Source organism: Hakea prostrata, chromosome 1, assembly GCF_041222555.1.
Source record: "Hakea prostrata isolate BN-2017 chromosome 1, UWA_Hpros_2, whole genome shotgun sequence".
Taxonomy (NCBI): Eukaryota; Viridiplantae; Streptophyta; class Magnoliopsida; order Proteales; family Proteaceae; genus Hakea; species Hakea prostrata.
Window position 1 is genome coordinate 50,716,757 of NC_142600.1, and position 13,523 is coordinate 50,730,279.

The 13,523-nt window shown below is 38.6% G+C and overlaps 1 protein-coding gene across 1 annotated transcript in view; it reads left to right on the forward strand.

The window, feature by feature from the left end:
- LOC149029103 (zinc finger protein BRUTUS-like) overlaps positions 1-13,523 on the forward strand; it is a 59,830-nt gene that overhangs the window by 19,231 nt on the left and 27,076 nt on the right. Inside the window, exon 5 of the mRNA XM_089140383.1 lies at positions 4,766-4,991. Coding sequence (XP_088996509.1) covers positions 4,766-4,991 — 226 coding nt within the window. The remainder of the gene's footprint in view (positions 1-4,765; positions 4,992-13,523) is intronic.

Consider the following 13,523-nt stretch of genomic DNA (forward strand, 5'->3'; position numbering starts at 1 on the left):
TTTTAAAGGATCAGACAGAGTTTTTAACTACATTTAAAAGTTTTATTCATGAAATTTGGACTCAATTTTCTCTTCCTATTAAAAATTTTCGGTCTGATAATGCTTTAGAATATGTGCAACATGATATATCTAACCTGTGTGATTCTCTTGGAATGATTCATCAAACCAGTTGTTCATTCACTCCGCAACAAAATGGAGTGGTTGAACACAAAAATCGTCACCTCTTGGAGGTTGCACGCGCTATTTTGATTCAGATGAATGTTCTCAAAGTTACTGGTGTGATGCCGTTTGACTGCTGGTCATTTAATTAATCGCATGCCTATGCCTTTGCTTTCTGAAAAATCTCCTTTTTCAATTGTTTTTCCCAATAGAGAACCGTTTTTAGTTACACCCAAAATTTTTGGTTGTGTGTGTTTTGTTCACATACCACATACTTTGGAAAAACTTTCCCCCCGTTCTATTAAGTGTATTTTTCTTGGGTACTCACGTACTCAAAAAGGTTTTCGCTGTTATGATCCAGTTCTTCGCAAACAATTTACAAGTGCGGATGTGACCTTTTTTGAAGACACTCCTTATTATCCTAGTCAATCGTGTCTGGTTGAAAACTATGTTTTGGATGATACTCCTCCTATTCCCTCTTTAGTTCCTTCTACTAGCAATGTTCCTCTACAGGTTTATCAGCGAAGACATAAGTTGGCAGAACATATTGTGGATAGTAGAGCTCCTCCTAACAATATTAGCGGCTCTCCTTTAGTGGAGCCTGAAGCTGGCCCTACGGATATTCCTTCTTCATCCTCTCCACCGGCGGATTCTTCTAGTGGAGATCCCACTCCGCCTTCAGATGACTTACCAATTGCTTTAAGGAAACGTACTCGTACTTGCACTTTACACTCTAATTGTTTATTCTGTTTCCAATTTTGTTTTTACCTCTCATCTCCCTCCTAGCTTTCGTTGCCTTGCTTTGTCTATGTCTGCCGTTCATATTCTAACCCATCATACCGAAGCTCTTAAAATTCCTGATTGGAAAGCCGCTATGGATGTGGAAATGGATGCTTTACATTCTCGTCATACATGGTCTTTAGTCAACTTACCTCCTGGGAAAGATGTGGTCCGCTGTCGGTGGGTGTATACTATTAAGTACCATTCTGATTGTATGGTTGAAAGGCTTAAGGCTCGCTTGGTGGCTAAGGGCTATACACAAACATATGGTGTAGATTATTTTGAGTCTTTTTCTCTTGTGGCAAGACTTAATTCTGTCCGTGTCTTGATATCTTTGGCTATGAATTATGATTGGCCACTTTTTCAGCTTGATATAAAAAATGCATTTTTATATGGTGATCTTCATGAAGAAGTTTACATGGAGCAACCTCCAGGGTATGTTGCTCAGGGGGAGGACAATGTTCGTGTTTGCAGGCTTCATAAAGCGATTTATGGACTCAAACAGTCTCCACGGGCTTGGTTTGAGAAATTTAGCAAGACTGTGGAGTGTTTTGGTTTTGTACAGTGTTATTCTGATAACTCTATGTTTGTTAGACGGCAGGGTGATTGTGTTGTCATTATGGCAGTTTATGTTGATGATATTGTCCTTTCAGGCAATGATGTTGATGCAATCCATATAGTTAAGGCACACTTACAAAAATCTTTCCAAACCAAAGACTTAGGTGATCTACAATATTTCTTGGGGATTGAAGTGATCCGCAGTAAAAAAGGAGTAAGTTTGTCACAAAGAAAGTATGTGTTAGATCTTTTGACTGAGACTGACATGCTTGCTTCTAAACCTAGCGACATTCCCATGGATCCTCAGTTGAAGTTAGGACCTGATGATGGTGACTTGTTAGATGATGTCCATCGTTACAAGAGTCTTATTGGGAAACTTATTTATCTTACTGTTACTTGTCCTGATATTTCTTATTCTGTTGGTGTGTTGAGTCAGTTTATGCAGTTTCCTAGGAAGGCCCATTGGGACACAGCGATGAGAGTGCTTCGGTACCTCAAGAGTGCGCCCGGAAAAGGGCTCATCTATCGACCAAATCGGAGTATGGACTTGGTTGCCTTTTCTGATGCAGATTGGGCTGGATCCGTCATTGATCGCCGGTCAACCACAGGTTATTGTACTTTTCTTGGTGGAAATCTTGTGACTTGGAAGAGTAAGAAACAGTCCACCATTGCTCGATCTAGTGCTGAAGCTGAGTATAGGGCTATGGCCCACACCGCTGCTGAATTGATGTGGCTTCGTTCATTGTTAGAGGAAATAGGATTTCCAATTTCTGCCCCTATGAAAATGTTTTGTGATAATCAGGCAGCCACTTACATTGCTAGTAATCCAGTGTTCCATGAGAGAACGAAGCATATAGAGGTAGATTGTCACTTTATGCGTTATGCAGTCAAGAAGAAGCTTATAGCAACTCCTTTTGTGAGCTCTACTGACCAATTAGCTGATTTGTTCACCAAAGCTCTGTTCAGACCAAGTTTTCAATCTATCTGTTGCAAGCTGGGCATGGGAGATTTGTATGCTCCAGCTTAGGGGGAGTGTTGAAGTATATGTAAATTTGGGAATTTTACTGTTCACGTGAACAGTATTATGCTATTGTTTTTATTCTATTTTCTATTTCTAATGTGGGAGTCTTGCTACATAAGTTTTGGGAATTTTTAGAAAGCATAGTTTCTATTTTGGTGGTAGTTTCTATTTTCAGAACTTTCTATTAGGAGTTAGGAAGTTACTAAAGCTGTAATTTTTTGTTTCCTTTTTTCTAGAAGACAATTACTTGTCTCTCAAGTTGTATTAGATTCATTAGAAGCTATAAATAAAAGGGCTCTGTGATTCTAGACTCTTTAGCTAAGAATCACAGGCTTTTTCTACTGGTTCTTCATCTCTCTTCTCTTCTTCTTCTTCTCTCTTTTCTCTGTTCAAGTTCAATTGCTATTTTGATTATTTAAAGCTTGTTTTCTAACAGTCCACATATTTATTTGCAACATTTATTTTCTCTAGTACTTCCCAAACTCTATCATAAGCTTTTTCTCTGTAAGAGTAGGCTCTCTCTATATGCCATTGGCCGTCACACATTGATTTTAATGAATTGCTAAATTGATGCCTGGTTTGGGTTATTTTCTTGTCTCTTGCTTGAGTGATAAATAGGGTGAGGACCTTGCTGTTGAGTGCTAAACACCTTTAGCTGAAGGAGTCTTGCTGTTGAGAGCTAAATCCTTGTATCTCCATTCTCTGCTCTTGTCTCTTTGTTTCTATTTTATTATTTCTAATTCTCTTGTTTGTGGGTTTAATTTGGGCCAATTCATCCTTGATCTTAGCTGTACATTAAGTCATCTTTTTAATCGGTATTCGAAATTATTCCCCTCCTTTTCATGGTATTATTTTCTAAATGTGATTTCTTTAATCCTAAAAAATGCTTATCGTTCATGGTTTATGCTAGTTTTTATTTATTTATATTTAATTTAATTTAATTTTAGGATAACTTTAATTTAAAGATTTGCATCCACTCATTGTTTGAATTGTGTAGTATTTGGTCGGCCCATAAGTGATCTGAACCAGATGAGAACCCTGGATTGCACCACTGAGTTGAACTTGGATCTCATTTACAGATATAACAATAAGCTTATGCTTGGTCAGGTGAAATCCTTAAAATTCCTTTTACCCAAAAAAAATCCGTAAAATTCCAGCCTTGATGGTTAGATAAAGACAGATGTGATAAGCTCCAAAAGAGCAAGTATGTTTTAAAATTAAAAACTCAGTACCTCAGCAGAATCCGGCATTGGTTATTCAAGAATTTTTATCAAAGAACATCTAGGGTTTTGGTACAAACATACCAGAAAATGAACTTCTGCTACTGGTTGAATGATTAGGTAATTTCCATTCACAGATGCAGTTCAGGAACACACAACAGAATGGTGCCATAGTACTGTATTGTCCTCAAAGCCTTCCAATGGAGAATCAGTAACACAACCTTCTGATGATCAAAACAGTAAAAGAATTATGAGAGAACATGGTTTTAGTATTCTCAGATGAAGGCTATTATGGAACATTGAAATAGAAACTAGGAAACTTGACAGGTAGAAGAAGGGGAAGGGATATAACTAAGGCCTCCAACCTATGGCCTTGGTCTATCTTTCAGAGACTTCGGTATTTCTCCATTGGCACCTCACCTCACTGATTCACACAGCAAAAAAAAACTCAAATCATGCCCTTTGTCCAGCTGCTTCTCTTTATTAATTAGTATAGTGACGTTTACTAATTGGATATTTCAAAAGTAGAAACTCCTCATCCTGAGATTTTCCTTCCAGAAACATTACAGACTAGAAAGCAGTAATAAATGGAAACCTGTTCTTAGCTTTTTAATAAGATCGAGACTAAATTGTAAAAAGAAACAGAAGAAGCTTGCCATTGCAGCCCATATTCCCAGATAACACTCCCTAGTGGTCTCCATACTAATTGCGGTCTGGTCACTTTGAATATGCTCCATCGAAATCAGCAAATCATCAGATCAACCACACCAGATTAACTCAGGTCCAAATCTGGTTGGGCTGGCTGAACTCTCTTGATCATTTCTTCTTCATCCTTGATTTCAATCACCTGTGCACTGGATGGGCATCTTTGAAATCTCATTTTGTTAAAACAGTTGTTTTTACTGGTTTATTTTGGTTATTAAACAAAAAATGTGTAAATATAGAGATGCTTCTGTTGCTACTCTTGGACTTCACATGTTCATTCTCTTCCTTTATTTAAATGTGAATCCTGCCACTCTGGATGCAGTATTGCCGAGGACAAAGTTATATTCCCTGCAGTGGATGAGGAACTCTCTTTTGCTCAGGAGCATGCTGAGGAAGCGAGTCAGTTTAATAAGTTCAGATGCTTGATAGAAAGCATACAAAGTGCCAGTGCTACCTCTACTTTGGCTGAGTTCTGCACTAAACTGTGTGCACATGCTGATCAAATAATGGACACCATACAGAAGCACTTTCACAATGAAGAAGTACAGGTGAGCCCTTTTTTAATGGTTTAATAAAGTTACCTTTTAAGTGTGTTTTGCAACAATTTTCAAGTTATGCACAAAGATGTAGATTGGTTGGAGAATCGACTACATATTAACAAATGATAGAGACACCCAAAACAGCACTTTATTCACAAATACCCAATGTAAGTTTAAACTTCACATGCCTCCAGTTCCATTAGAACTATTAGTATCAAATATGAAATACCATTATAGCCTTACGTAGAATGGTTAAGATTAAGGTGAAAGGACCCATGCAACTCTTTTTATCCTTCAGCTCTGAAGTATTTTTTCCCCCTCTTTCATTCCTCTTCTTGGATAAGAGGCTTCTTTGTTGACCACCTACTATGGCAACTCCAACTGATGTAAGTCATTTCCAATGGCACATAGAGCCTAGGGTTACTTACCAAAATCCTACAGCTCCTAGTCTTACTAGGGGTATTTTGGATATTTTTGACAACATTCGTGGAGTCCAAGTTAGGGTATCATTGGGTCCAGCATGTTAGTAGGACCCTAGATCTCCTTTAGTTTTGCAATAGAGTCATTATTTGTAAGTTATTGAAGAGTCCTTATTATTGTTGGATTCTTGAGTTGGTGTGGAGTCCCTAGTCCCAGTCTACTTCTTGTAGGGATTCTATGTCTACTCTTATATTCCAGATTGGATCCTTCTAGAGTGAGATATAATAGAATCCTTGTTAGGGTCAAGAGTGTTCATTAGAATTGGATTGGTAGTTTGAAAGCAAGTTGGTTTCCTAAGTTTAGTTCTAGTGTGCTTTCTTTTTAGGGGCTATGAGTATGTCTTCATTCTCTATAATCCACAAGTTGATTTGAATTAATAGACATTGATTGGGAGTTTGAGGCAAGAGGAGTCGTGGGTTCCTTTGGGGAATCTTGCGGCAGCTACAAGAGTGAATATTCTGCATGGTGTACCAATCCCCTACCCTTCATCCTAATCCACTCACCTCCATCTTGTCCATCCTCAAGTCCCCCCTTACCTCCCTAACCTAATTCCCTGCAACTCCAGCAACCCTCCCCCATCATGGACATTCCCCAATCCCTTCCCAACCCTGCTGCAGCCTTAAAAACCCTCCCCCTTCCCTAATACCTGATCCCCTACCTTCCTACCATTCCAGCTCTTATGTTTTGACCCGAATTCTTGTACCCAATTTGGAAGATGGACCCGCACCGACATATTTTGGCGGGCAACCTGAATGACCTGTTTGTGGAGATTTGTGGTGGAAGCGGATTGCCCAAGCTTGGAGCCCACCATTGATCTTGGTCTATGGAGAGGGTCCGGGGTGGAGCTCCCCGCGTTACGGTACGACCCGACCTGATGGGTTGATCTGTTTACCTGATTGAAGTATATATATATATATATATGTATCTTATGTTCGCCTACCACATTATTGAGAGATTTGGGATTTTCGATTAAGGTTTTGGGTGAGAGTTCTTATAATGCAGTTCTTGGCGATTGGTTGTGAGATCTTTTGTTCTTCTTCTACATAGTGGAAAAACTCTTCTTCTTCGCCCGTGGACGTAGCATACCACATCGGTGTGTGAACCACGTTAAATCTGTGTGATAGTTTGTTTCTTTTTGATTCACTATTTCCTGGTGTTTGTTCCAACACCAGCCCTTCCCCCTTAGGTTTTCTTCTTCTTTTCCTTCTTAGAAACCTGCGGCAGCTTCTGAAAATTCCTGAATTTAAAGAAACAACCTGATTTCATAAGCTTTTTAATACAGTTAGAACCCTATCCCCTAGGTCTGAACCCTTTCCCTTTTAGAATTAAACCCTAATTCCAGCCCCCTACCCTCAATCCTGAACTCCAGCCCTTCCCATACTGAAACCCTAGACGAGACTGGGCATTCTGCAAGTTCATCTTCTGCATTAGAAACCCTAACCCTAGAATTTTCAGATTCCTAAAACTCTTCAACTCTTCAACCAAACCTTAAACCCTTCTAGACTTAGACTTGATCAGCCCTAAGTAGCACTTGACCTAGACTCTAGAAACCCTAATTCCTATCCTCGATTTCAAAACCTCGAAACTATAAAATTCAGATCTGAAACTATAATTAGAGTAAGGTTACAAACCCTTAAAACTCTGAGCCCCCAAGTCTGGCTGGCTGAATCTACCCAAACCCTAGCCTAACCCTTGCAAACCTTAAATCCATCCACAGAGCATCAACCAGAGGGTATTTTCAGACCTATAAGACTGCTGATTCTCAGGGAAGAGGATCCTGGAGTGAGCTTAATTCTATGGCAATATTCCAACATAGACTTTAGTCCACATCACCCACTCCTACCACCACTTGTACAGCTGGATTAAGTTTATTCTTCTAAGGTTTTTAGTTCTATCAAAACCACATGTTAAGACCCTGTTGCCATAGCTGAGACCCACCCACATCACACTCACAAGCACAGGATACATAAAGCAACACAGAATAGATTAGAAGATTGAAATGATTCTTTCATTAACAACATGGATGTATTACATGGACCAACAGTTTTAACACCTGAAGACACCTTTTCACACCTACCTGAGAGCCTAGCTCTCACAAACCCAGCTTGCTCTACTGCTTGCTTCTTGCTTACCTTCTCTTCCTTCCTTCCCCTCCATGTAACGGTGGCTCTGCTAACTACGTGCCTCTCATTCTTCACTCTTTTCCTTCCACTTGGTCCAACATTCTGTGTAGGTCTGCTCCTTGTGTGCATAGGTGTGGCTGCTCCCAGTCTCCTTTTGCCACCTGTCCCTGTTTCTTTCAGCTGATCTTGTCTCCTACATGCTCAGCTGGGAATGCTCTCCTGTGGCCCCCTGTTCTGCTGCAGGTGTACACCTGAGTCACTAGAGGCCTATCAACTCCAGTATCACCTCGTCCTCAAAGTGAAAATCAGGAATTAGTTATGCATGTGAGCAGAGTTCTTCCATGTGTTTTTGCAAGGTGGTAAGTTCTTCCACTTGATCAGCACCTCAGGAGCACTTCAAGAGCTCTTTCTGGGGAATAACAAATGCCTAGTGGCTCCTCTGGGGTGAGTTGCAGCTCCCAATCTTCAACTAGCCAGGAATGAAGTGGCTGAGGGGTTACATGGGATCTCACTTCCTTCAGTTGGGAGACATGAAGGATTGGGTGCACCTTGGAGTCGGTTGCAGAAGCTTGTAGGCCACTAGTTGTGCTTCAATTGGGTGAGGTCCATGTATTGGTGGCTGAGCTTCTTATTTGGTCCTTAGACCAACTGTTTGAATTGGTAAGGCTGGAGTTCGAGAAAGACCGCATCTCCTACTTGGTAGTTCATTATGCAGGGGGAACTCTAGAGACTAGGGGAATTAAATTCAGAAAAAAATGTAAAAGATCCTATAAAGCAAATTTAAGGGAAAAAATTATTAAGTGGAAATGGAATTAAATTGAATGGGAACATAGGAAATAACAAAGAGAAGCAAATAAATGAGAAAAAACGACTCCATACCCGGACATTCAGATTATTTATTCGTTCATCGTACCCAATAGTGGGTGAGGGGTGGGCTTTTATAGCCTTACTTAAGCAGTTTGACACTTTGACTAAGACTCAAACTGGCAATCTTATCCATAAAGGACTCTCTTTACAAAGGACTCAACTAATTAATAACAATAAGGACTCGACTACTTAATAAAAAAATGATTTTAAAGAAACCCTAATTAGACTCTTACATAAGAGACCTTGAAGGAATCAAATTACTAATAGGGTCCTTTTTGAAAATTGGACTTTAACTCAAAGTCTCACATAGACTGTGACTCTGTCATAACTCAAAATATTAGCCCAAATAGAAAAGCAAAGATAGATCCATGACCCTTGGATCGAGGGGTTTCAAAGCAGACCTTTTGTGAACCCAAAACAGCTGAAAAAATGATCAAAATACCCTTGGGGTATTCAGCCAGCTTTGGATTGGGCCTTTTGGGTCTGGGTTTGGGCCCAATTATAGGAGGACTCAGCTTTGTTCACATCACCATGGGCTAATTATAACCCATGGATCGACCCAACACCCACTATAGGAGGACTCAACTGATGAAACACATCGACCTCATTGACCACATCATAGCAATGTCGGGGGTTCTTGGCCATATACAACTTGAACTGGTGTCATCTTTGTAGCTAAATGATAAGTGGTCTTGTACTAATTTTCTACCCACACGAGCCAAGTTGTCAAGTCTTTAGGTTAATGAGCACAGAAATTCCTAAGATAAATCCCCAAGCATTGATTGACCACCATGGTTTGGCCATCCGCTTGTGGCTTAGAGACACTATTGAGCTGAGGTTTGTACTTGCCAGTTTAAATAGTTCCCTTGAAAAGTTTCTAATGAAGATCCTCTGTTTCTCATATAGAATAGACCTTGGAACCTGTGAAGTCTTGGCACCTCCATGCTGAAAACTAATGCCTCGTCTCTCGCCAAGTAGGGGTGGTCATTGAGATGAAGTGCGCGTACTTGGAAAGTTTATCCACCACAACTAGTATGGTATCCCCTCCGGGGATTTTGGTAAGCCTTCCCATAAAATCCAGGCTAACATCCTCCAACACCCAGTCTAGAATTGGCAAGGGTGGAATAGGCTTACTGGTTTTATAGACTGGTGCTTGCTACGTTGGCATGTGTTACACTTGGCTACAAACTCCCGATTGTTTTTGTCGAACCAATACTTGGGCCGCAAGTTTCTCGTAGCGTAAGTCAGAGCAGTTTTGGGATGTTAGTTTTTTGGTTATTTTTGGTTGTAATTTAGACTAATATTTACTTTCCTAAATAGTATAGGATTGTATCTCTCTATTATTAATAAATTATTATAAGAGGAGAGGACACACACTATACCTTCTCTCCATCTTCTCTCTCTCCCACCATCGTCTCTTGATTGAATTTTGTTCTTGACTGCTTCATGGCATCAGAGCTGTAGTTTGATCTAGGGACTTCTTTCTTTCTCTTCTGATCAACTTCAAAGTTCTTGCTGTTCTCTTGGTTGCAGTACCACAAAGCTGCCTACTATGTTGGTTTAGTGCTATTTTATGCACCATTAAATCTTCTGTAACCTACCTCTTATCTCTACTTCATGGCTGAAGCTACACAAGTTGAATCGTTTCAAATTCAAGTCACCACGAACAAACTGAATGGCGTTGGTAACTATTTACTATGGTACCAATCGGTGCTTGCCTTTATACGTGCCAAAGGAAAAGAAAAACGTTTGACACAAGACCCACCAAAATTGGAGACATTGAATGAGAAATCTGCTACAGAATTTCGAAACATGGAGTAGAGAGGATTCCACTATTAAAATCTGGTTTTGGAATAGTGTCGTGCCTCAGATTGCTAACAACATCATATTTCATGCTACTACCAAGAATATCTGGGATGATCTGAAGGAAACCTACTCTGGTGAGAAAAATGTTTCCCTTATTTACCACCTCTATGAAAAGTGGTTCAATTTACACATGGAGATCAATCCCTAGTTGACCACTACAGTACATACAAAGGGATACCGGAAGAATTGGTTGTTTACCAGCCTTTTACTACAGATGCTGAAAAATTACGAGAACCAAGGGCTGAAATACAATTGGCACAATTTCTAGTTAGTCTTAACCCAGATTATCATCCCATTCGCAACCAAATTCTGACAAGTGAAAATGTACCATCTCTATTTGAAAGAATACAATGCATGACTCCTGCAAGGAATATTGCTGCCCCACCTAAAGACAATTCTACAATGGTGGCTAGTCACGGGCTAGGGTTCCCATCTAGAGGTAGAGGAGCCTCTGTCGGTGGATGTGTTAGGGGAAGAAATTTAGCTTACTCCGAAAGAGCAGAGCATCAAGGACATGTGCTCACTAGGGCAAACAAAATTATACTGAAGAAACATAAAGCATGGTAGACCAAATTGGGCAACAATCTTAACAATCAGTATCGGTCTAAAGCTGCAAACACTGTTGAAGCACCTTCAAGTTCAAATCCAGTTAGTTCGACTGCTAAAGACGAGATAACTTAGATTCTTCAACGCCTTCAACAAATAGAAACCTCTCCTCAACCTACCTCAACTGCGACATTGACACCCTTAGGTAACCATGTTTTGCTTTCTTTTAGTCCTAATTCTTAGTTGATAGGCTTTGGAGCCTCCTCTCATATAACAGGAAATTCCACCCTACTTTCTAACTTCAAAATTTTTTTCTTCACCCATTATTGGCCAATCAGGGCTGAACGTCTCCTTATAATCAAGCCCATATTGTTGAGTGAACCTCTTTGCCACTAAGCGAGAACCGGACCCCTCCTATAAACCCCTTTTTAAAAGCCTTATTTATTTTTATGAGCAAGTCTTAGAGATGGGCGGCACTACCATACTTGCCATAGGAATTGGAGATGTATCTTCTTATCCCAATTATGCCCTAAAATTTGTACTTTTCATACCTAATTTCCTGTCAACCTTTTATTTGTTAGCAAGCTTTCCTGTGACTTTAATTGCATTGTTGTTTTTAATCGATCTTTCTGTGAGTTTGAGGACAACATGATAGGGAGAACGACTGGTTTAGGACATGAACGAGATGGATTATACTACCTGGAATCATCTGCCTTAAATTCTATCATTGCTAATTCTATGTCAGAATCGAGTGCCTTACAATGGCACAGACGTTTAGGTCACTTATGTTTATCAAAACTTAGACTTGTAGTTCCTTCTTGCATGGATGTTACATCTCTTGAATGTGAAGCTTGTGAGTTAGGAAAACACCATAGAACTTCCTTTCCTTTGTTTGCTTCTAGTGGTTTAGAAATTTTTGATTTAGACATTTAGTGCTTTTAAGATTTCAAATTGATTTAGTTATGAATATTCGTGACTTTTGTTGATGATCATTCTTGAATGATATGGTTATATATGTATTAAAATATAGATCTGAATTCATGATGATTTTTCAACTAGTTTTTATAGAAATTCAAACACACTTTGGTAAAACGATTAAACTTTTTCGGTCAAATAATGCTCTAGAGTATACAAAAAATGAGATTTTTGTGTTCCGTGCTTCAAAGGGACCATCCATCAGACAAGTTTCTGTAACACTCCATAAGAAAATGGAGTCGCCGGGTGAAAAAACCCGACACTTCCTAGAGGTTACATGGTCACTTTTGCTACACATGAATGTTTCCAAAAGGTTTTGGTGTCATGGAAAAAAATTCTATCGAAATGGTCGAAATTTCGACCGAAATGCCTGCAAAATTCCAAATCGAAACGAAATGTAGTAGTAGGCACGAAATGTATCCTGTATCGTTTAGTATCGGCCGATATTTCGGCCCGATACCATATCGGGCCGAAATGATACTTCCACAGGCTTTAAAGTATCCAACTCGAGCTCATTTTCGACCTTACCGTCATTTCGAGCAGTATCAAGCGATATTGCTCTGGAGATTTCGACATCCTTTTGAAGATTTTGCTGATTTCACTTACTTTCATCCCCTTCTACACCTAATTTCTAATATTCCTTTTCCTTCAAACACTTGATTTGCTCCTCCATTTGTGCATTTTTTCAAATCTTGCAAGGTGAGTAACCAACTTCCTCATTTTTTGATTTTTGTTTCATTTGTGCCTTAAATCATGTTAGATTGCTTCCAAATTTATTTATGTTTACTTTAGAGTGTTGATCTATGAATTTGCAGTGTCAAAATTATTTTTTGATTCTTCCTACTATTTTTTGATTTTTCTATTATTAAAAATTATTTACTAAATTATGTATATTGCTAAAAATGTATATGTATAGTACATGTATAAGCTTCAAATGAATGTATGTGAGAGTTGAGACACCATATTGCTGTGATGGTGTTGAATTAATTTTTTTTCTATTAATTATGTAATTTTACTGTATTTAATATATATTAAATAATTAAAAAAATATTTAAATATTAAAAAAAAACCAATTAATTTCTGTTTTAAATTTTAAAATGGTGGAGTATTAGTGGAAGCATGTATGCAATTTTTGGAGCATGTTGTGGATATTTTTAAGATAGTTTGTGTGTATTTTATATATTTTAAAATTATTTATATATTAAAAAATACTTATATAGTTATACATATATATTTTTTTATATTTAAAAATAGGAGGTTATTATTAAAAGCATGTATGTCATTTTTGGAGCATATTGTGGAGCTTTTCAAGATACTTAGTGTGTGTTTCTTGTATCAGGCACTCTATTTTAAAGATGTCTGACATGTTTAAACTAACATGTACATTGATTAATTACATGTCCTTATCGGTTCTTCAAAACAAAATCCCCTTTCAAGTGGTTTGTCCCGTCCCCTATTTAGTCTCTCACCTCGAAATTTTTGGGTGCATCTGTTCTACTTATATTTGCCATCCATCAAATAAACTGAGTCCTTTGACGGTCAAATTTATGTTTTTAGGTTACTCTAAAACTCAAAAATGTTATAAATGTTTTGATCCTATTCCGAATAAGCCACTGTTTAAAAGTTAAAACACCTCCAGTTCCTATACAGACTCACCAAAGAAATAATAAAATGGCAGATGGTC